Below are 24,894 nucleotides of genomic sequence, written 5' to 3'. Positions count from 1 at the left end.
CTATCCCCATCAAGGTATTTAAAATTCCCTTACCACATCTCCCAACCATTAATTTTTTTTTCACTCATCTCTTCATTGGTACTTTAGAGTTGTACATGCCATCATCGATCCCTTTTGCCAACCCCTACCTTCAAACCGCATTCCTGTCATTTTTTATTACCCCTCTCAACCTACCACCCTTGGCATTATGAATACCATTAATGGATAAAATATCAATGTGGCTTCATGTAGCATTCCAAATGGCATTGAAATTCATCCTAGCATACTTGATATTGAACTACTTGGGTACATCTAGTAGGACATGCTAAAAGGGAACCAACAAGCACCATTATAATTGGTATGCGTATTATTATTTTTTAATTAAAAAAAATCACCGTCAGAATTCCGACATCCTCCCAACTTTGCACCAACAACCAAACCGTCGGACAAACAACATCGTCGTCGGTGCATAGTTCCTGGCAGGCGTCAGAATTTCGACGCCAATCGACGAAACATCCGACGAGGATGCTGTATGTTCGACGACACTATTGTCGGACGCTCGTCGTAATCCTCATCGGTACAAGTTCCTGGTAGGCGTCGAAATTCTAACGTCCATCCAACAAGGATGCTTTACACCTGATGACATTATCTCGTTGGAAGAGTTTAGGATGTCATCGAAATTTTGACGTTAGATGGCACTGTCAGAATGATCGACGACGAGTTTTCGACGACTTCATTTGACGACAGTCCAACAAAAAACAGTCGAAATTCCAACGATAGGCCATCAGAAATCAGCCCCAAATGTACTAGCGTGAGGATAAATGTCTTATGTGGAGTTTTAGTCATGTTGCTTACTTCTCTTATATCCAAAAGAATGAAGAATTAAGATTACTTGTCATGTTAGAGAATTTTGAGTTTCAGTAGTCCCATTGATTGATATGACTACAAAATTGGTTGAGACATGTTTGTATTATCATGGTGCATCTATTCAAAGCGATGAAAGTGTTTTGGAAGTCTATTTCGAACAATTGGTTGTAGTTAACCATCGAATATGCCTTCTTTGGTAGCTTGTAAAGGTTCGCTTTTGCTAATGCTTAAGAGTTGTGACTTCTAGTTTGTAAGGAGAGTATTCATACACATTTTCTATCACTATCCAATATCTCCAGAATTTTGGTGTAGTGGAATACAATGTTTGTTTCACCAGTTTATCCACTGTGTTGTTGATAGACCTTGTTTGTGTTCTAGAGTGAAGCGACAATTGTTTTGCATGTATGCACTTCTAGAAATTAAGGGTGGATGTTCCTTAATAGTAGATTGACCCTTAGTAGGATTTGCATGACGTGTTTATTTTTTTTGGAACCATGTCTGAGTTTCTTGGGCCAGACCTATTACATGTTTGATATGATTGACTTGAGGATGAAGCGTAGTGTGTGTGTCTATTGGAGATTATGCATGGACAAAATTTAGGACCTACTTAAGATTCCTTGTGAAGCATGTGGTGTGTTCCTTTAGATTGATTTGTGCATGTGCTAATTAGGACCTTGCCTACTACATAATTGATGAAGAAAGTTGTGTGGCCGACTTGTAATTATAGTTATTTTTGTGACACATATATATGGATGTCTTAGTTTTATTTCATGTGTGTTGAATGCGATATTGATGTACTTCTAAGGATACAAGTTCATATCATGTGATCTATAGAATGAGACAAAGAGTGATTTCTTGATTCATGTGTGCCACTATCAAAATATAATAAGCTACAAAGGAGAGTGTATGGAAGCTGATTTAAAACTATAAATTTTTATTGTTGAGATTAAGGTCCTAGCTACTGAGTTGTTGCTCAGACCTAGGGATTTGAGATCGGTGTCACTAGTAGGTTGGTGCTTAAAGTAGAGTAAGGAGATTGGTGTCTTCGGTAGGTTGATGCCTACCTAATCTATGTAAGTGATTCATTATTTTTATGAGGATGGATTTGGGCAATAGAGCCAAGCAACTTTTCTCACTGTGGTTTTTCCCATTTTGGATTTTCACGTATATTTGGTGATCATTGTGTGGATGTGTGTTGTTTTACATGTTTTAGTTGTTGTATCATTGCAGAACTTAAGATAAATAGATTTGTAGATTCATGTTTATTGATTGGAGAAAGTTATTAATGGTAATTAATGTTTAACATAGAGAGAAAATTGGATATATTGATTCAATCTCCCTCAGTATATTGTGTGTCCTTCATCTATAAGGTTTTCTCCCTTTCTCTATTTGTGATCTAGACTTTTACTATACATGGGTATCTTATCAAGCCTAGTTTTTGACACCCATCTTAATTATTTTTTCCTCTCTAAGTTGTACTTAAGGTGGGTGTTTTTACAAAAAGTGTCTCTAGTCATCTAGCCACTTTATGGCTTTTATTCACACCTAGTTGGTTAATCCTACTTAGAGACTTTTTTTTTTCTCAATTCATGTGTACATGGTACATTATAGTGTCTTAGATTATAAAATATAAACTTTTAACTATCTTTGTAGCAAGAGATATAACATTAAACCAATTTAGTACCACTCTAATGTCCTTAAATATAAAGTAATCGAGTTTGAAAGTAATTCTATTCTCTCATTATAGATTCATCAAAACAATGTATGCGCAAATAGAGATTAAAACCCAAATTGTTTCCAAACACCATAAACTAAAAATTAAGATTAATTTCAATATTTGTTATAGAAATACATAGATATTACAATCATATTCATGAAAAACAACTTGAACTACAAGAAATACCAAACTTCTACAACAAATTCACTCCAAACAGGATGGGCACAAAGTGTGCAAACCACGTGAAAAACATATAAAAGCTCACTAAAACCTCACAAAATTGCACAGTTTTCCCACAACACTGGAAAGTAATCACGCAAAAGAAAACCCATGTTCTCATACCAAAAAATATCTTCTACAAAACAAAATACTCACCAAACTATTGCAAACTGCACCACCACACCTGCAAGACAAAATCTTGCAACACATTACAAACAACCAACAAAATTGCAACTTTTATGCATAATGGTAACTTATGAATGAGATTACTCCTATAAATCCTTAGTATCCTAACCTTATATCACCATGAAGACCTTGAACATCCCGCCTAAAAGTCTTTGTCTTCAGTGGTTTGTCAACCACTGAAGAACAACAAGCCAAAGCTTCATCATAAAGTGAAAATGTGAATAATGCAAAATGATATGTTTTTCATATTTTATCCAAATTCAAACTCTAAAATGGGTGCTCAAATCCCATGCCAATAATGGGAGGATTCTTGTATGTGAATTAAGAAAATATGTTTACGACAAATAAATGTGTTTATGACATTTGTCATAAACTCATCATAAACCATTACAAGAACCATTATTACACTACATGTACAAAGATGCCAAGGAATATTCCAAGAATCCAATTCCTCAATAAGATATTAATTTAATATTTACTCAAAATGTAATTTACATTGGAGAAATATTAAATTAATATTATTTTCTTGAATTATCACGTGTCTTGACTTACTATTTTTGGATATTGAGAATTACTATATCTAATAAATGATATTTTTGGAAAGGGGCCATGACAAGTTCTCCCTTCCCAAATTTTCTTATTATTATTATTATAGACACATTGGACTTCAACTTATTGATTGCTTTTCTTACTATTTAGTGCAAAAATGATGAATGTACACTAAATACTATTGTGACACTATATATCGCATTCACATAATATTATAATATTTCAAGCATTGTCCTAACTATATAAAATACTCATTAGATTCAATTGATTTGATGTTTCACTTCTATGACGAATATCTTTTTGAAAATTAAATAAGACATACATCAATTGCAAGTTCATATTGTCAAACTTGAAATGCAATGACTTACTCCTAATCAAGAATATCAACATAAGTTACAAAACTTCTTATTAGACAAGATTTGATATCCTACCTTTGAACTCCTTTCTCTCAACAAACTCTATTGATTTTCACTTTTTGAACTAGGCTATTGGGAATCTAATAGTACACCTAATCAACACAAATAATAAACTGAATGACCTTATCTTATGAACTCCTTCATACCTTACCATTATAAAATAATCAAACTTGATAACTATTATGTGAAATTACTTTCCAAAAATTCAAAAAATTCCTTTATACAAACTTAAAAAATACTTTTACACCTTAAAAAAGGCACCTCTTAAACAGATCCTAATCTATAAATCATCATATTGTTGGCATACCTTCTTAATACATTCTTAGTAAGTGTAGGTGGTTTTCACTAGTGTTGTTGGTATTTCTTTTTATCTTGTTGGTATTTCTAATTATCTTTATAAGGGTAAGGTCCCATGAGGGGGGCTTCACTTCTATTTTCAAGAAAGAGGAGGTCCCAAAAAGAAGTAAAAAAATTGCTACAGGGTTATTTGGAATCTTCTCTAGAAAAATCGTTGCCCATACAGGATTATTTGGAATCTAAGCAGGTGCAAATGGGGTGGGGCTAGAAATTACCCCACCAGTTAAGAATTTAACTTGCCACTTGTCAAACATCCGCAATATTTTTGAGGGAAAATGAAGTTTATTTTGTTTCTTTTTACCTCTGCATGTCCATGAGACCACCAGCTTCCTTAGATTCTGGAATTTAAACTTTTGAACTGAACTGCACACTAAATTCATGGGACCACCAGATTTAAAATATTCCTAAAAAATCACACCACCACCCCTGAAATTTTTTAAGATGCCCACTCCACGAGACCTTACCCTGAACCTACAAATGAGCTGCCCGTTTCCATCGATCTGAAATGTCCGTTTCCATCGATCATGTCATCTTTAGAGCCTCCTATAACAGGCATACTTCTGTAATACTCATCTCTAGTGGAAATATTATTAATTTATTTTTTATTTGTCTACATTAGGTGAACTCTCAAAACATGCCCACCGACTAGCCGTGTGGAAGTGTCAAATTGGATGATAACCCAACAAACCCACAATACTCATAATGGCATGTCTTTTTCATAAACTAAGCCTCTATGATAATAAGAGGGTCACAGAAAAGTAGTGATAAATACAACGAAGCATGGCTTTTGGAGTCAAGGAAATATGATAACAACTTTGGAATTAACTGTAATACAAAAAAATTAAATAAGAGGCAGATTTTTTTGATGGGACAACATTTTACATGACGAGGAGGTGAGAGCCTGCTATTAATTGTTTGCTAATGTAAAGCTTAGGTAAAGGAAATGCCAACAACTAAGGGAATAAACAATACTTAAATAGAAAGAAATCAAAAGAATTAGAAGGTTGCTCAGAAGAGCAAATTGTTGCTTCAATTATTCAAATACAGGTATAGGCATTCAATAGGGGCACTGAGGCAATAAATATACTACCAATTCTTGTTTTATTGTTTCTGTCAGCTTATATGAATTGAGGGATCCTAAACTTTTATGGAGTCAGGCTGCCATTACTTTAGATTCTCCTATTACAACAGGAAAAGTTGTAGGTGAGAAAGAATCCATGGCCACAGTATCTGCTAGATGGCCAACTTTAATAATAACAGTGTGTTTGGTACTTTGTATTCAGTCAATTGCAGCAAATAAAACATCAGTACCAGCCCTTCTGGTCTTTGGGGACTCCACCTCTGACCCAGGCAATAACAACTATATTCACACAGTTCTCAAGAGTAATTTTCCTCCATACGGAAGGGACTTCATTGATCATCATGCTACAGGCCGCTTCTGCAATGGAAGGCTGGCTACAGACTTTATTGGTAGGAGCATGCATATATGTTTAATGAATATATGATATGCAATTTGTCCTTAATATTTGGTTTAGATTATTTACATATAACTGGACTGGGTTTTATTTGCAGAACTAGCATATGATTTTTTCATGGAATGGGTGTACTTAATATACGATTTTGGTAGTATATGTGTTTTTCAAATGGGTTTTAATCAAAAGGTTGTCGTTCAATTGATTGACCATAATTGATGAGGATGATGACCATTGACCGAAGTTCAAACCGCACAGGTATGATATAAGATATGAGGTCAGGGTTTTGTCTCAAACAATTTTGGTGAATGGGTATCCTGCAGTCCTTGACTCTCAGCCAAAGAGATATCAACACAATGATATAAAATCTTCCCAAAAAAAAAGAATTTTATCTGCAGAACTAAAAAATGCAATATGATGTAATTAGTGTTTGAATTAGGCCACTGTAATGTTTCATAGATATAATTATTTATTTACAGAAATTACATGTGCAATTTTTCATATGACATGCTATGCTGCTGGTTCTTTATTCTTAAGACTGTTTTTGATATTAAGACTGTTATTAAGACTTTATATGCATTGTTAATGTAGTGTTAATTACTTTTAATATAAAAATATATCCAATTTTTCATAAATGATGTACTTATCAATTGGTTTATGCCAGTTGCATATTGTTGCAGAATTAAAGAACGCAATTTGTTGTACATAGTATTTTGCTTAGGCCATTTTTAAGTCACTGAAATGGGTTTTCTTTGCAGAATTCAGGAATGCAATTAGCCGTACATAATAGTTTGGTTAGGCCATTTTTAAGTCACTAAAATGGGCTTTCTTTGCAGCTGAGGGACTCGGAGTTAAGAAGACAGTGCCTCCATACTTGCATCCTAATCTCAGCCCTCAAGACTTGGTGACTGGTGTGAGCTTTGCATCTGCAGGGACTGGATATGACAATCTGACAGCATCTATTTTGGTAGTACAAATTCACTGAATATGCATTTAGTAAAAGGTTTAATCAATAGTCATTCATGAAAGACAGGGAATATAATGCTAATTAATGATAGTTAAATGTTTTACAGAATGTTATACCCATGTGGAAAGAAATAGAGTATTTCAAGGAGTACCAATTACTTTTGAAACAAATGTTTGGTGAACAGAGAGCATCAAACGTTATAAACAAAGCCCTATATCTCATCAGTACAGGATCCAATGATTTCATAGAGAATTTCCTACAAATTCCCATCCGTAGGTTACAATTCAGTCCTTCAGAGTATGTGGATTTTCTCATTGACATAGCAGACAGCTTCATTAAGGTATGTAAATTGGAATATCAGCTTAATGGTCAGTTTGAGTTTAAAATGAATTATATGCCATTAAAAGCTTGTTTACTAATAACTTTATTGATTGATCAGGAGCTTTATAGCCTTGGGGCTAGAAGGATTCTGGTAGCCGGCCTTCCACCCATAGGTTGCTTGCCTTTGTTAAGAACCATGAATGTATTGGGGCTTGGCCAATGTATGGAGGAATACAATGATATTGCTCTCCACTATAATGGAGAGCTCCAAACGACCATTGAAAACCTGAGCCATAAGCTTCCAGGTCTTGTAACTGTGTATGGTGATATCTACAAAATTACTTATGAAGCTATATTCAATCCTACCAAATATGGTAAAAGGACTCTTTCTCTTTTATCTTTTGTATTTGGGTATTACAATTTTGCACTTCTTTCTGATGTATTTAACATATGTGGGTATGAAGGATTTGAGGAAGTAGCAAAAGCTTGCTGTGGATCGGGGACAATTGAAGTGGGATATCTGTGCAACGAATTGATACCGTCTTGCAGGGATGCATCCACCTTTGTGTTTTGGGACTCTGTTCATCCAACCGAAAGGCTATATAAGATGGTTGCAAATAATCTACTCCAAAGTCTCATTCCAAGGCTACTTTAGTTGCACAATGGAACTTAATTTTTCTTTTTCCTCTGAGGATATATTAGTTTGGGCAGACATGGATGGTGCTTCCAACTAGTCTGAGCTATAAGTTGACATGATGGTCATTTGGGAAATTGGAATGGGTTCTTTTATAGTTAAGGATATTAGGCGATTTGTTTTTTATTTATAAATGGCTTGGGTTCTTTTATAGTCCACAATACTGATCGATCTATTTTTGGATCTGCAAATGACTTATAGTATATGTCACTACTTTGTATTCTATGTACTCAACAAAAGAAGTAGTTACAAATGAGACATATATATCTTATCACCTGCATGATTTGAACTTGTGATTAAGAAAATACACTTCTGAATTTTTATTTTATTTTAAAATAAATGTCATGTGCAACAATCCTATAATCATTGTTATTATTTTTCTAATAAATTTTAACTACTTTATATTTTCTTTGAAGTGTTACGATTCCCTTGCATTAATTTAAACCACTATTTGTTGATATGTCCTTATTATCAATACTTCCAAATTTGGATAGTTGAATTTTTTAATTTTGTGGGTGCAAATTGTTATAGAGAATTGTTTAGGATTTCATTAGATAAATATTGTATAAGTTATAATAAATTTATTAATAAATATTGAATGGGATATGATGCATGCATTCTATTAGATAAATATTGTATAGAATATGATACATGTATAAGATATGATAAAATTTATAAAACATATTTTATAGGATATAATACATGTATTTTATTAGTTAAAATGACAATAGCTTGTTATTTATTCATCTAACGAAAGCATCATTAAATAAATTGAACACATATCTATTGATATATATTTTGTTATGGACATCTCCTATTCAATTTGAATCTATCAATTTATGAATGTCTATTGTTTTCTAGTCATCTATAGAACCACTATAATAAAGAAATAGAGTGCTCAAATGTACCCCATAAATATATCAAGACCCTCTAAACTGCATCATAATGATTCTGTCTAGGATTAGTCATAAATGACTCAAGACTTTAACTACTTGGGTGATTTCTAGTCTAATATATACCATAACATACATCACACTCTAAAATACAATAGCATAAGGAACATGATCCATGTCTACAATCTCTAAGAGTGTCATGTGAGACTTCTCAATAGATATCTTAGATCACAAAAAATAGTAGCACTCAATGGTTTATTATCTACCATGTTGAAATGGTGCAATATAGAGTTCACATACTTACTTTAGCCCAACCAAATATTTGCTAGAAATTAGTGTTTAACATAGATTATTGAATAGAAATTAATAGTGTAACTAATTATATAATAACCCCTTTAGTTAGTACTTATTAATTAGTTGCTAGTTAGTGGGTAGTTATAGGTTTTATGGTTTTATAAAGCCATTGAATGTAATAATGAAGTGTTGTTGATGAATAAAGAATTTATAGGTTCAAGCCTTTAGCTCTCCTTTCTCATTTTCAATATGGTATTAGAGCATATTTTATTAACCTCTTTGGTTTTCTTCCATTCACTTGTTTTTCTTTTCCAAAGTGGCACATATAACGACCAAGCAATATAGACCATGTGCAATAACCATTGATGTTTGTCCACCATTCTTACATTTTTTTATTATAACCATTGATGTTTGTCCACCATTCTTACATTTTTTCATTATAGGCACAATACAGACCACATACAAATATGCTAACATTCATCATCCATCTGGATTTAGTTTTTCTCATCTCTCCATCTTGTTCACTCTTTTCATAGTTTTTCATTCTTTGTTCATTTTCATATTTATGAAATTTAAAAAAAATGCAAAACATCAAAGGTGTTAAAAAACCAAGTGTACGAGGTTAATTCAAAAATAAAAAATCATTTAAATTCTTTATCAATATTAAATTCAAAGTTGGAATCTTTTTTATTTTGTATAAGGATTTTGGAGCCATAAGGGTGTAATGGATTTTTCAGTTGCAAATTGTAATTGGATGCATTATAGTATAAATTGACATTCAAAAAAATAATCATTGGAAGGGGGCAAATTTGAGGCAGACTAATTGTTGATACTGTAACATCGGAATACAATTCTCATGTTAGCACTAAAGGTGGTGTTAGAAATTAGTGCTTAACATAGATAATTATTGAATAATAATTAATAATGTAAGTGATTAATGTAAACACCTAAAAATTTCTTATGCTTGCGAATGCCAATTTTACTAACTATTGTCCTTGATAATTAAATAATCATAATTATTTAATTATTTTGTCTTCATTCTTACAAATTGACCTTTATTCCTCCAATTCCATAATCAATACATCATTAACCATTCTCTCTCTAATATTAATTAAATAGTTATATTTATTAACTTTAATTAAATGATCTTGATTGTTTAATTAAATTCAATTTCTGCTAAAAGTCCCACAATTAATTAATTAATTGGGTAATGATGTCCTTTTAATTAAATAAATTACTAAATTTATTTAATCATTTATTGCTCATTTTAAATTAATTTCATTTTCTTCCAAATTCAATTATTTCTCTCTACTTTTCCATATTTATTAAATAATTTTAAATTATTTAATATAATTACTAACTACCATTTTCTTCTAGATAATTAAAAAAAATTAATTACTACCATTTTCTTCTAGATAATTAAAAAAAATTAATTACTACCATTTTCTTCTAGATAATTAAATAAATTTAATTGTAATATCAAAAATCGCATCTTGTTTAATTCATCGCGACAAATGGTGCCTTCCTCCACGTCATCGAAGGTCATGTACCGCCATCATTGTCCTTTTGTCCACATTGGATTGCTTTGTTAGCTTCAAAGTAGACTTTCACCAACTCTGTCAACCTATCACCTTTGGGACTATAGCGCGACGCAGAGATGTCCATGCGGCGCGCTAGAGTCTCACAAATCTGATAGTCCGCAGGTGGCCGTTTAAGCATTACTGCTGCGCTTGGAAGGAATTGTAACGCCCCCGCATGCACCCACCAATGTCGGACATCCTTCCAGGACCTATATCTCCTTCATTTGAACTCATTTTTTGGATCTTTGATCACTCTTTTGAAACAAGAGCTCTTAACAATCTATTTGAGCATTATTTATAGGTTTTTTGCAAAGCATCCATTGTTACAATCTTGGAGCATTTTACAGCATTCATATCATATCATTTGGAGGGCAATCTTGGAGTTCATAGGGGAGTCTTTCTCTTCCTTCACACTTTTAATTTCTCTTCGCATTCATATCTTCTCCTTGAATTCATTGCACTTGTTATTTTCTAGCTTCATTTTCTCTATCTTTTATTTCCTCGTGTCTTCTATTTGGGTTGTCCATGGAGGTGGAAACACCGAAACGGGGGTTTGACTTAGGCAAGCTCCAAAAACGCAACCCCCAACATTTTCTCTCTTGCATGTGTGTAGGTTGTTAATTGTGAGGAGCTCGACTAGCTGGAGGCTTCATAGCTTGGATCTTTCATATGTTTATTTCTCACCTTTTATCTTGTTCATTCATCTTATTTTGTTGCTGGTATTCGCATAATAAACTTTTTTCTAATTAGTTTTAACTTCTGGATAGTTGTATGGACATCAAAATCTTTCTGTATGATTATGCTTTCTGTCTGTACAAGACGTCAACACGACACACTAAAGTCCCTTCCACGTGTGCTTGTCCTGTCTATAGAGACTTGCTCGAGCCATCTAGACACTCGTCCGGTCTGTAATTTGCTTAGTTTGTTGTCTAGTATACCCTGGATCACCCTTAGCACCAGCTTGAGTGAGGAATCGAAGGATCGATTTGTTCTCTTGAATTCATCATCCTTGAAGTGACAAATTTCCTCAACCACATTAATTATTTTCATATGCATCAATTAAATAATTCTTGATCATCCCACCAAAGATAGAGGCGAGACATTCAAACAATAGAACAAGTGCACGCTAGATCCCCCCTAAACAGGGTCGGCTGAAAATGAACTTCGACTGTGCGTCGAGGGGGAACCCAGGCCCCTCAGGCATTGGTTTCATAGTTCGAGATCACATGTGAAATGTGATTCTAGAGGGATTTGTAAAGCTGTCGATTGTCATCGATAATGATGTAGAGTACATCGTCCTCTTGACGGGTCTGAGATATTGTCAGCAGCAGGGACTGATGGATTTGGACATTGAGGGGTCCGGGCCATTTCCACTAGCAAAGCGCCAAGATAGAAGTCCCAGATGTGGCTTGACGGTATCAAGGACACTTTGGGCAAGTTCAAAGCTACTATGTATCACATGTTTGCAAAGAGGGGAACGAAACTGTAGATTTCTTTTCAAATCATGCGATCGACCAGATCGAAGAGGAGATTTACACAGAGAAAATGGAGGCTTGGAATGGATTACCTTTGAAGATTGGGACAGACAAAGTGGGGGTAGTACATATTTAGAATTATTTAGACCCCCAATGCTCTATTTAACCATGAGCGGGAACAAAACATGCATACGAAGCAATGGAGAAAACAGTGTTTGTTCGTATGCAGGGTTGTGACTATGAATGTGATGTCTCAGTGGGAGAGCAACTTCGTAGCATATTTGTGATCACTGGTGTCGTGAAGGAGGATGTAGTTAAGAAGATTCTGGGGAAGAGGATGGTAGAGGGACCGCACCAACATAATGCAGCACTCGTGGAGAAGTTTATCTACATAGTAGCTCGAATCTCGGCCGAGTTCAAAGCCACGAAGAATGCTATCAAGAGGATCATGGTTCTAACACTGAGGGACAAGGCTATTAAAGCCCTCAAAAATCTGAATCCAGTCACCCATTATGGGCTGGTGAATGATGCTTTCGAGATTCCTAAGGTGTTGTAAAATGCACACATGGTGGACATAGTGAAGGTTCTGAGAGATAGAGTGAAAAGAAACAACGTGGAGACTTGTAGCTCGGTCATGGAGGTCAATGGGAGTCTATTACCTGATGACTAGATTGAGAGGTCTGTGAAAGTCATAGAGGCTATCCGGACCTTGTTTCATTCTCTATGTACTTGACTGTAATTTTTTTTGCTTTTAATGAAAGGTAGCAATTTGGGAAAAAAAATAAAGTAAATAATTCTTGAAATTATTTAATTAAAAATATATACTCAAATTCGAAAAAGGAAACAAATGTCTTTATTTATTTTTATTGATTTTCTAGAATCTATCTTCAAATTCAAAAATGGAAATAAGTATCTTTATTTGTTTTTATTGATTTTTAAAATTAATCACTTTGGCAACTTATTTTATTTTTTTAATTTTAATTTGAAAAATAAGATGTGCACATCTAAAAATCAGAAACTTTCCATTTTCTTCTGCAGTCTCTCTTATCTTCATCTCCTCTCATTTGATCTTGGCCATTCATCTTTTTGGGATGAATTTAATCTCAACCGTTTAATCAATTCTTACTTTCTATTTAACTCCTTTCCTTCTATCATTTCAGTTAGTTACTATCATAATCAAAATCACTATCCTCGATATTTTCTCACTATCATTATCATTTTTAAGCTTTCAATTTTCTTATGTGCACATGAAATCTAAGAGCCTTTTTCAAGACAATTAAGGAGACAATGGACAATCTGCGAATTCGATGGTTTGATGTTTTAATTTAAATTTCATTTATGCTTTGAATTCGTATCTCTATTGTTAAATTATGATCTTTGCAATTAATTTGAGTTTTTAGTGGTTGCTCTAATATTCCTTGCAAGTTGATGGTTTTTCCTACTCTACAATTATTAATAATATTGCAAGTGATTAAATAATAATTACTTTAGTTAGTAGATATTCTTTATTAATTAGTTGTTTTGTAGTTGTAGATTGTATGACTATATGAAGTCATTGAATACAATAATAAAGTGTTGTTGATGAGTGATGCATTTAAGCATTTGGCTCCCTCTTGTCACCATTTCAATAAAAAATTAAAAAAAAAGAGGCTTTAAATCATAAATCACATCCATATTATTACAAAAATAGCATATCATCTATTTATGTAATGTGATAATAAGAAAGTGATCATTATCCATTTTATAATAAACAAATGATATGATTTGGGTCTTAAAAATCTAAACTCCAACACAAATGAATTAGATTTATGATTACCACATTCAACGAGATTGTTTGACATGATACAAAGGTTTTTAAATTTACTAACCAAATACTCCTCGTCTTTAACAATATAGTGCTCTATTTGTGCCATGCAGATCTCTTCTTCTATGCCACATGTAGGAATCTTGTCTTCGCATCCATATATTCTATCTCTAAATTAAAATTTATTGAGCTACATATAACAAAATAACCTTTGAGGGCCTCCCCTTTTGTTGTTGGAGACGCTTCTCTACGGGTCATCTTGCTTCAGACTACTCTATTTCGCACCACAAAGGTGTTGGTACTTGGTGGAAGAATGCTACTACTGATCATTTAACATTCAATGCTCCTGACTCTACTTCCCCTGGCTCCTCTCATGGGGATGATGTCTCCTCTCAGGATGAAGTCGTGCCCCTCATGACTACTGTAGCTCTTGTTGATCCTCCCTTTGTGGCCTCATTTGATGAGGTCCCCACTGTAGCTTCTCCTGTTCTACAGCCACTATCTACTCCTACTGAACCTACTTCTAGTGTTGTTTCGTCATTGTTTGTTGTTGTTCTGTTGAAGCACTCTGTTGACACCTCTGACTATAACCTTGTGAGGTCCCTTTCATTTGATCTCTCTTTTGATGGTCCTAATGACAACATCGCCTGGACTGTGCTTGTTCGCAAGCAGAAGGGGAAGTCTTCTCCCCTTCCTCAAACCCCCCTTTGTCGGGGTTTGGGTGTCTCTCTCCCTCCTTGATCGGGGTTTTGTGTGTTCTCCAGTTTAATAGGGGTTTCTTTAGTCTATTTGACTGTAATTTGTTTCTTACTACCTTCGAGCAGTTGTTTTTGTTGCCATCATCATGTTTTTTGGTTGATAGTTTTTTACTATGTTAAGGGTCAACACCCTAGTTAACGTTGATTTACTAATAAAAAAGAAGAACCTAATAGATGCTAGCCCAACAACTAGAGAAAAAATATCACCAAATTTTGTCCTCCTTGATTTGGAAAACATAAAGAATTATTATTATTGTGTATAGCTTATGATTTTGAGTATGTTAGATTTTTCCTCAATGTTTTGAATCAAACTCCATGATCCATCATCAAGAAGAATATATAAAGACAAGAGAAGATAAATGAATGATTGTGAGCAACCAAGCAAGATAAAAAGAGGAGGGGGTGAGTGGGTACGAGAACAAAAGGGAGGATGGATAAGAGGACCTTTGTTTAGACTCCAAAGTCTAAAAAGGGAACAACTAAGTTATTAAGTAATATAATTAAAATACCAAAGAATAAAAATTAAAATTTTGAAAGAGGACAAACATTTTTTATATGTCTATATTTATACATAATGATACTAATAGTATATTAATAGAATTATACTAATTATTAGACCTGTTAATGGGTCTCAAAGGGTCAATCCTTCTGATTTACCAATGATAAAATCACTTTGGTGCCCTCTGGAACTGGGATGGATAAAAATTAACTTTGATAAGGCTTCTCGCAGAAACCCAGGACCTTCTAGTGCAAGTTGTGTTGCCAACGACCACAATGGAAATGTCATTGCTAGGTGTAAGAAACGATTGACTTGAGTACCAACAACAAAGCCGAGGTGAAGGTGGCCTTTTTGGCAATTTAGATAGCTAGAAAGATAGGTGTGACACAGCTCCACCTAGAAGGAGACTCCCAAATCATCACACAGGCCATTATCAGGGGAGAAGCTTAGAATTGGAAGCTTGACAGAGATATTCAATGGATCAAAAATCAACTCAACCTTGTCTCATGTTCTGAAAGAAGATAATAAAGATGTTGATGAGTGCGCCTACCAAGCATTTGACCTACAAGTGGGCGAATTAACCTTAGATATTCTCCCTCCTAATGGCTCTATTCTGGCGTAATTCAAATTTGTTTGATTGACATGTTTGGGTGGCAAAACGGCTCATTATAGTTGAGTTTCCCAAAGGATTTAATGTAAGTCAAAGTTCATACGACAACAACCTATGAAGGACGCGTGAAGAAATGGTAATATGCTCCAAATTTCTCGGGTTAGCTGGCAAAGATTTTGGGTCATCCATGTTTATACAAGCCGATGGTGCAACCGTATAGTTCTTGCGTATGAAGCTTAAGCAATGTCAAGTCTTGTAACATTGCTATTTTCGAAGGGCCGAACATAATAAATTTCTCTAAGGCTATAATCAAGGATACTAATGAAGATTGGCTTCTTATGCAAGCTAAACTCCTCAAAGAAAGTGAAGAATGAAAGAAAGAACCAGATCAGAGTTCTGTGAGTCTACTCTTGATACGGTGACATCCAAACCCGGCGAGAATGGAACCAATTTCTCACAGCAAGCTTCAAGAGAAATGATGGCATTTTTGGGTCAGATTTCGGATGAAAGGATGGTGAATGTATTCCGCTTTAAGGAAAAGGAATTCCTCACTCGAGCCAAGATTGTCTTCGGGGATGAATATCTACGGGCATAATTCAAATACCTCACTAACACGGATATTGCATCCATGTTCGCGACATGGTGTTTTGAGTTGGAGGATAAGGAGCGGGTGGAATGGCTGATGTGAGGTTGTGTTCGAGAGGAATGGTGTGGAGGACTTTATAGCTTCCTAAGGATGACACAAGATGGGGCTAGTTTTGTGTGCTCGAATGGATCCTAGCTCCATGTGAGAGAATTTCAACCTCCTTTGCACCCATATCTTCTATGGAGCATGAACTACAATAAGGAGGCCCCCAATGCATCAGCACAGATTGGTATGCAAGGAGTGAAGGAGTACCTGAAAATGTGGGAAAGATAGGAACTGAGGCTAGAATAGGAGAAATGAGGACCGTATGAGCTAAACTCCTCACACCCTGGTGGGGCCTCATCCTCCAAGCTCAAATGCGGACGCCCGAGGGGTTCGAAGAAGAAGCAAGGCCAACGAACCATGTGGATCGGATTTTTGCCTGAAGAAAATGACGATATCGACCACTCAGAGGAGCCAATAGAGCTTGGCGGGAGAGGGAGTAAGAAAGGCAAGGCGATTGTTGCAGTTGAGTAAACTTGCTTGTTACAAATTTTGGTGTATATGTTGATGACTTGTTTTGTAAGTTTGTATTGTATAGATTATCTTATGCATACGGAGGGGGCTAGAACAAAGTATTTTTGATTAGCTAGTTTTTAGGACGAAATACTTGATTCAGACTTTTATTTTTGTATTGACGATACGAAATGCTTGGCTACAGACAATGTAACTTTTGTTTTTAGCTATAAAAATTATACTATTAACTGATAAAAAAAGAATTATACTAATTATATATACATATGAACTACATAAAATTAATGAAATATATTAAGAATAAAAAAAAAAGAAAAACCAAAAAATAAGAAATAAAAAATAAATGAATCTTGAAGAGAAATAATGGTTCCAACATACATACACACATTTAAATAAATAAAATGAAAAGGAGAAACCAATTCAAATATATGCAAATGTATACTAAATAATTCTAGTTCAAATAGTGTCGTTACCTAACTATTTAGTTGTTAACACTTTCTAGATTGCCCTATTTAGACATAAGCTTTAGTTTACTTAGATATTTTGGAGATATTTGTCTCATCTCATGTAGTTAAGACATGTGTACTCACTTAGTGAGACAAGTCTACATACACATTTGTCAATCACTATAACAATTGTCAATCAAGTTAATAAGTGTCTCATCTTGGGAAGGATAATCGATCGTTGCGTTTGACTTGCCTACCTCCACTAGCTTGCCTATATATGCAAGCCTACTTTGTACATACAAATGAATTCTTTAATATTATTCATTCATGTTATGTGTGCTCATGGAAGTTTGGTGTTTCCTTTGATACCATGTGGAATTTTGGAGTTTGTTCTATATTTATTCATTCAAACCAGAAAGTCTCTCCATTTTGATGGCATTGAATGATTCATAAAGAATCGATGATGATGAAGTGTGAATATGTACTCAATTCTCTCATCTAAACTAATCATTCCCTTTTAAACACTTAGATGTGGTTTTCCACATCCCAATAATTTTCATAAAGAAAGCTAAGTTATAGAGTAGAAAATTGGATAATTGTTAGCGAAATGACCTACCTTGAAATAAGTAAAGGAATATTTCACAATTCACTTCCTAACTAAAATTATTAGTTAGAGAAGAAATAGTAGCCCAACTATGACATTTTGATCAATATGTCATAACTCTGTAATTCTTATAAAATGGTATCAATTTTTCAAAATGCATTGATCAATTTCCAAGAGCTTTCACAAACCTTTTCCAATTTAATCTAAAACATTTAACATCTAAGCAATAAAAATATATATGGATTTCCAATTTTTTATCCTTCTAAGTTTAAACATTCATCATTTTTGTTTAAGGAATCAAACCTAACAATAAAGGTCCCTCTAATTAAGAATCAGATAGAAGCCTTCAACCCCCAGTTATCATTTACCATAAATCTAAAAAGAATTTTTCGCCAACTAATTATCTAATAAATGAGAATAACATAAGCACAAAAAAATATATATCATTATTTAATCCTTCCCTAGCCACATTCATTCCAACAAATCCCCTCCATTCTTCAAAAACTAGATTAGAAAAAACTTAAGGGTTCTCTCTATTCCTCCAACCATAGGCAAGCCATCACCCACAAAAGAATTAGCCTCCCTTAAAATCCCTCGCAAAGTTTAATTACCTAGAAAATTCATTGTGTTTATTAAAAACACCCCTCTATTCCTTTAAATTGTCTTTCAACATTTCCCAATAGAAAATTCTTCTTTAGATCTGGCTTAAATTACAAGGAATCAAGAGGTATTTGGGAGCATCCATCCTCAAGTTAAAAAAATTTCCTTTTCTAACCTGACCATATGACTAGAAAAAGACCAAATTCAACCATTCCAAATGTCTAAAACTTATTCTTCACTAATTGTGACTACCTACTTATCACTCAACAAGCATATATGCATGCTTTCCATTAGCTAACCAAAACTTGAAAGAAAAATAATACATGTAGGAGATGCAATTAATTTTGCTTAAATCTAAGCTTACCACCATTGTTTGTTACTTGAGTTGTCATATTATAACAAGTGCTGCAAGCAACATAACAAGTGTTGCAAGCAGCGAAGTTCCTGCCATGGAATGACAGGAAGGAGGTGTGACTGCTTTGTATTGTTGTTGATAGTGTTGGGAGAAGTGAAGCAGGACTAACACCCAATAGATTTTTTATTTTGATTTAATCAAAGTTAAATTTCAATAAATTATAAATGCAGCTATCAGAATCATTGGGAAGGGAATCATATTTGAGCATTTGGAAACTCAACTTAACTCACATACACAATACTGCAACATCGAGTAGAAGATATATAAATATATTGTCATATATTTGCTAAATATGTCTACATCCATTCTTATTTGGTTATAATGTTAACTGATTTACATGGAATTTAAAATGAAAGAAATTGTTTTGAACAACTATGCTATAAATTTTTAGAGACAAAACTAGTACATTGGTAATGAATTGTGTAATTTCATTTGTTTTTTTAATCTATTTCTCTGTCGGCTTGCTGACTGTTTTGAGCTTCTCTTGTGTAGTTTCATTTGTTTTTCTGAATCTTTTTCTTTGTTGGCTTGTTGACTATTTTGAGCTTCTCTGTAAGCTTTGTGACTGTTCTTAGCTTTTGCATTCAAAAACTTGCAAAATTAACAACATGAATCAGGAATTCAGCGCAAACAAAATTTTGAGAAGAATAACAACTATATCGATATAGAGATTGCTAGTAGGCATGAGTGGTCTATTTTTTAGATGACTATTTCGTAATTGCTTAGTAGGCACGAGTTGTCTATTTTTTAGATGGCCATTTCTTAACTGCTCAGTACGCATGAGTGCTCTATTTTTTAGATGGCTATTTTCTAACTGGTCAGACTTGCACAACATGGAAATGTGAAAAATGAGAATGGATGGTTTATCCCCAAAGCTAGTTTGGACAGGGTTTATGACATAACCAAAAGTAATGTTTGGCAGAGTTGGTCTCCCAAAGATGAGGATGTGTGGGAATTGATACATTTCATGTTAACTGCTTTTATGCCTTTCTATGGGTATTAGGTGCTATCAAAATTTTTAGACCTAACGTGGCATCTTGTGCTTATTTATTTTAAGATTTCAAGACCTTTTGGAAATAGATTTATAAACAATGTTAAGCTTGATATAAGTTTAAGGCTAATCACTGTTAGCTTGTAGGACACTATGTACCACAATTAGCAACCCTTGTACTGGATTACAACAAAAGTCCAAACATCACACCTATCAAACTAAAAGGAATTGTTGTAAGTTTTGTCTATACTTCATTCCTTATTTCAAATTATTTTCTCAAAGGTTTATACAACTAATATACAAACATGATTACACTAATAATATTCAATCACTAATATAAGTAGGTAGAAAAGATTTCGGGTTATGTTCCTCATATATGCCTTTGGTAAAAACTAAATGTTTGTATAGTTTTTTTGGTTCTATGGGTGCTTGGGATGAGATGCGATCTTGGGGGAACCAAGACTTAGGCAGTGACTAAATCCTGCGTAAGCCATAACTCTTAGAATGAACTTAATTTATGGGTTACGAATGCCTTAGTCGATATATACATTTGTTGAAGGCATTGATAGGGCTTGCTTTATAGATAATCTAATACATTCCCAAGGTTCACCTGAATGTAGGATCAAACTTCAGACAAACCAGTACGAGACATAAATATTGCAATCAAAGTTATCAACTAATGGGAATGGAGGACGAATCATAAATTCCAAAAGTTGTGTAGATTAGGTTTTTTCAGTCAACACCACATGAAAGTATTGGTTCACAATAACACCAATCACTGAAATTTGTGGAGCTGACTCTACTAAGCATACCTCTTCTCTATAAACCTTGAAACTTAGAAAAAATTAGGGTTACAAAACACAAGATTTTCAATTTTTTTAATATTGAATGCATGAATTTTCTATTATACAATGTTTTTAGCAGAGTTAGCAAGTTGAATCTTCTACTTTGGCTTCACAAGTTGTTCCCACAAAACTTTCCAACCAAGTTAACTCATTGTTTAGGTATAAAAAATGGAAATTTGAACAAATAATACAAAACGTGAAATGTCATACCATGGCAGATTGGCAATGCCCTTTTGGAAAAGGAGATAAGCATAAATAACGAAGAATTTTTATGGTCACCGTAATACCGTAATACATGAGTACATGAGTACATGAGTAAAGGATGTTCAAGATTGATCAAGATGCTATTAGAGAAAAGAAAGGCAAGTTGGATATAGTGCTAGCATAAATGGAGGCAAGAACAATCATGCCCACTTTTAGAGATGTCATTACCATGATTGTTTTACTATAATTAGTAGAGGCATAGATGATGCCATGAGCTAGTCAGATGGAGGTGGCAACTGTTTGTCAGGGGATTGGGTGCCTTATATGAATGACTATGGTACTACCGAAGAGATTCAATTCACATTCAAGATCATGAAAGAGGAAGAAACAATGAAATGGGGGAGAGTTCATCAAAATAACCTTCTTCGATCTTTATTATAACATTTATAAATCTTTGTGATGTTGAACTATTATTATTCAGAATTGACATATTTGTTATGTTGAAGCTATGGATATTATGAACATTTATATTTTTTATGTTGATAATATGAATATTATGAACATTTATGTTTTATAGCTAATTTGATATGTTTAACTTTATATATGTGTTTCATATGTATGTGTGTACGTGAATGATGATCAATGTACACACATTTATCTTGGGTAATCAATGAACCATATATATCCCTAGAATATGAATCAACCAAGGGTCCAAAAGGAATCCCATTATTACAATCAAAATCATAAATGTCCACTAAGCAATCACTGAAACAAATAAACAGGTGATGGGGCAGTCCCCAGGGGTGGTGTTTAGCCTACAACAGTGAATCCACCGTCCACAACAAGATTAAGACCACTCACATACCTTGCTTCATCACTGGCCAAATACAGAGCAGCCTCTGCAATATCTTCCTCTTTAAGAGTAACCCCCTTTAAGTTCCCAACACTATTAGCCCACTCTTCCACCATGGCCCTGCCCTTCCCCTCCCCTGAAGAACCATTCTCTTCCATAAGCTTGACTGCCATATGAGTGGCAATGATAGAAGGTGACACACAATTCACTCTGATTCCAAACTTCCCCAGCTCAGCAGCACCACTTTTGGACAACCCAACAACAGCATGTTTAGCGGCAGTGTAAGCATAAGACATGCCGCCGCCCAAAACCGCTGCAACGCTGGCCGTGGAAATTATGCAGCCCTTCTGAGCTGGGATCATCACTCTGGCTGCATGCTTCATCCCATGCAAAACTCCCTTTGCATTTACGTTCATAACAATCTCGAATTGTTTGCAATCGTACTCTGCAACGGTCCCTTTCTGGGCATCTGCCGTGCCGGCATTGTTGAACATGATGTCCAGTTGCCCGTGTTTTTGCATGGTCAAATCTACGGCAGCACTAACGTCTGACTCTTTGCTCACATCGCAGTGGATGAAGGTCGCCCATGGAGACAGAGCTTCTGCCAGTTTTTTCCCTGCTTCGTCTGAAATGTCGGCGATTATCACTTTGGCTCCGTGTTTTGTGAAGAGCCGGACACAGGCTTCTCCAATGCCTGACGCTCCGCCTGTGATTATTGCCACTTTGCCTTCCAATCTGCATTTCCATACAATTTGATCAATGAATGATACAACTAAATAACTTAAAACTTCGTTTTTTAAGTATTGCAGCCCTAAATTTTTTATTGGAAAATACAAAGCAAATTACCTTCTCTGTTTACAAGCCATAACTGTAAAAATTGCAGACAGAAAGCTTAAAAGTTAAGGAGATTAGCGTGAGATAATGGTGAAGCAGAGTAGAGGCAGTCTTATATAAAAACATCCATGTACGTTGAAAGAACGAAGCCTCATTCAGTCAATACACGTTTTGGAGAATGGAGAAAGATTAAGCAGGTGTTCCATAAAATTATGCATCATCAAATGACCGAACAGGTGCTCCGTAAATTATGCATCAGAGATGTGGACTTTGACGATGACGATGATTAAACAGGTGTTCCGTAAATTATGCATCAGAGATGTGGACTGACGGAAAAAGAATTTATGGAATTGTCTAGGAAATTCTGGAACAAGTCGGTAGCAATGTTTTATTGTGCATGTGGACATTATAAGGCATATTTGATTATAGTTATTAATTGATGAAAATTAAAATATAGCATGTTTTTTAATTTTCAATTAATTAATATATACGGTCAAATGGCTTTACACTATCTAATTCAAAGATTGTCTTATTCTCTACAAACTTGATTCTTGAAGCACTCCCCTTCAACAATTTGTTAGTGCTTCCTCTCTACAACACATTCATTATGTTAGTTGTTCCAAAACCAATAATCCTCTCATGGCTTACTACTATTACATGATCCTCTAGTGCAATCTTATATAGACGTCTTTCATCATAATGAAAATACTACTACAAGATCTATACTTGCAATCTTATGTAGAGTTCACCTTCTTTCCTTAAAGATCTCCTAAAGCTACAACTTAAGATATGATACTATTTTATGTAATCATTGTTAGGGGTTTGAATAAAATAAATACATTGACCATATGGTATAAAATATCCACACATAGCATCAAGCACAAAAGATGGGAAAACAACACATTTATCATAAAGCAAGTGATTTATTGCTTGTGCGACCCTTTTTATCATATGACTTTACACTTCTATGCGATTACAATGGTTCATTTGGATCTTACAGTTTGGACCCATTTTCCTAGGATGATCAATCAATCCTTCGTGTTGGGTGCTTACCCAATGATCGCCTCCTTGAGTTAAGCATTATCCTTTGTAGGGGCCTCCTCATAATCACTTTTCTCTTGATAGCTTCCATACTCTCAACTACCACCACAATTTGACTCTCTTGACAATCTTCCAACTATCCTCTTTTTCTGCTTACCAACTTGCATTCTTCAAAAAATTGTTCAATGACTAGCTGAATAAATTTAATATATTTGATTTCTAACTTGTTCAAATTCACTTTAGACAACAAAAGTAGTCAAGATATTTGAATGACTAACTAACATAGCCATTTGTGTTATAGCCACCATGTGGATGTTGCAACATTTTCAAAACTTTCAATTGGAAAATTTCATTGCAACACAATTGTCACCTAACTTGTGCAATGCAACCAAGAATAAATTAAAAAATAAAAGTAGGCCTATGTTCTTTAATAAAACCAATATTACCTTGTGCAAAAATAAAAATGAGATTAAGGTCAAGGCTTGGGTAACTATTTGCACATGGTCATGGAAGTGATGAAAATGGTAGTCATAAAGGTGCCTAACCCTATCTAGTAGGAATATTTGAAAATTGTGGTGAGGAAGCCTACACATCTTGGAAATGTGAGAAGATCCATTTTATGGTTGCTAAAATTGTAACCATAGAATGTAAGACTGCATTATTCTGATTCAATAAGTATACACAAATAAGAAGGGATCACAAATGATTGAAATGAGCTGCACTAAGATGTCACAAAAGAAATACATATACGTGGTCACAAAGAGTGACCTTAGTGAGTGAGGTAAAATGGATGTGCCAAAAGATCTAGGGAACACATAGAAAGAGAAGGTGACTTTGATTTGCGATACTCATAATTATATAGAACCCAAGGATCGATACCATGTTTACATGAGGCCATGCAATTTATCTACACAACTTACTAAAGTGTAGCTAGAAAAAACCCGATTGAAGGTGATGCCCTAGATACTGGCTATATGATCCTCAAACTTCTTTTTAAAGGATGAAACCTAAAAAATGTGAATATCTCCTAGAGAAACATGTTACCTTGGAAGAGGAAAGAGAATCATCATCCACCAACACCTATAAAGAAAGTGACATGTAAAAAGTTAGGCACACAATGGAGATAAATTATGATATTGAGTTACTCTTACCTCTATAAGTTCATTTTTTTTCTATTACGAGATGTTTTGTTTGACATGGGAATTGAAGTTGATATTTTGACTAAAAAGGAATATGATGGAACGA

General features: G+C 34.4%; 2 protein-coding genes across 2 annotated transcripts; one reads left to right on the top strand and one right to left on the bottom strand.

Annotated features, from left to right (window-relative positions):
• The first annotated feature begins 5,204 nt into the window (after positions 1-5,204).
• On the top strand, positions 5,205-8,004 carry LOC131041787 (GDSL esterase/lipase At2g04570). Its single transcript, XM_057974997.2, has 5 exons — positions 5,205-5,760; positions 6,599-6,729; positions 6,836-7,069; positions 7,169-7,424; positions 7,515-8,004. The coding sequence occupies exons 1-5, from the start codon at positions 5,508-5,510 to the stop codon at positions 7,703-7,705; spliced, it is 1,065 nt and encodes a 354-aa protein (XP_057830980.2). The 5' UTR covers positions 5,205-5,507; the 3' UTR covers positions 7,706-8,004.
• Positions 8,005-21,616: 13,612 nt separating this feature from the next.
• On the bottom strand, positions 21,617-22,671 carry LOC131859564 (short-chain dehydrogenase reductase 2a-like). Its single transcript, XM_059213482.1, has 2 exons — positions 22,621-22,671; positions 21,617-22,509 (listed from the first exon to the last, which is right to left on the bottom strand). Exons 1-2 carry the CDS (start codon positions 22,638-22,640, stop codon positions 21,732-21,734), a joined length of 798 nt encoding a protein of 265 aa, XP_059069465.1. The 5' UTR covers positions 22,641-22,671; the 3' UTR covers positions 21,617-21,731.
• Between the last annotated feature and the right edge of the window lie 2,223 nt (positions 22,672-24,894).

The sequence above is a fragment of the Cryptomeria japonica genome, chromosome 10 (assembly GCF_030272615.1).
Source record: "Cryptomeria japonica chromosome 10, Sugi_1.0, whole genome shotgun sequence".
Classification (NCBI taxonomy): Eukaryota; Viridiplantae; Streptophyta; class Pinopsida; order Cupressales; family Cupressaceae; genus Cryptomeria; species Cryptomeria japonica.
The sequence above is the reverse complement of the archived record's forward strand: the minus strand, read 5'-3'. Positions and strand labels throughout refer to the sequence as shown.

Bases quoted from the DNA above. Each gene is read 5' to 3' on its own strand.
- LOC131859564 (XM_059213482.1), bottom strand. From the start codon at position 22,640: ATGGCTTGTAAACAGAGAAG. The intron at 22,510-22,620 runs GTAATTTGCTTT...ATGGAAATGCAG, and splicing joins ATGGCTTGTAAACAGAGAAG to ATTGGAAGGCAAAGTGGCAA.
- LOC131041787 (XM_057974997.2), top strand. From the start codon at position 5,508: ATGGCCACAGTATCTGCTAGATGGCCAACTTTAATAATAACAGTGTGT. The intron at 5,761-6,598 runs GTAGGAGCATGC...CTTTCTTTGCAG, and splicing joins GCTGGCTACAGACTTTATTG to CTGAGGGACTCGGAGTTAAG. The intron at 7,425-7,514 runs GTAAAAGGACTC...GTGGGTATGAAG, and splicing joins ATTCAATCCTACCAAATATG to GATTTGAGGAAGTAGCAAAA.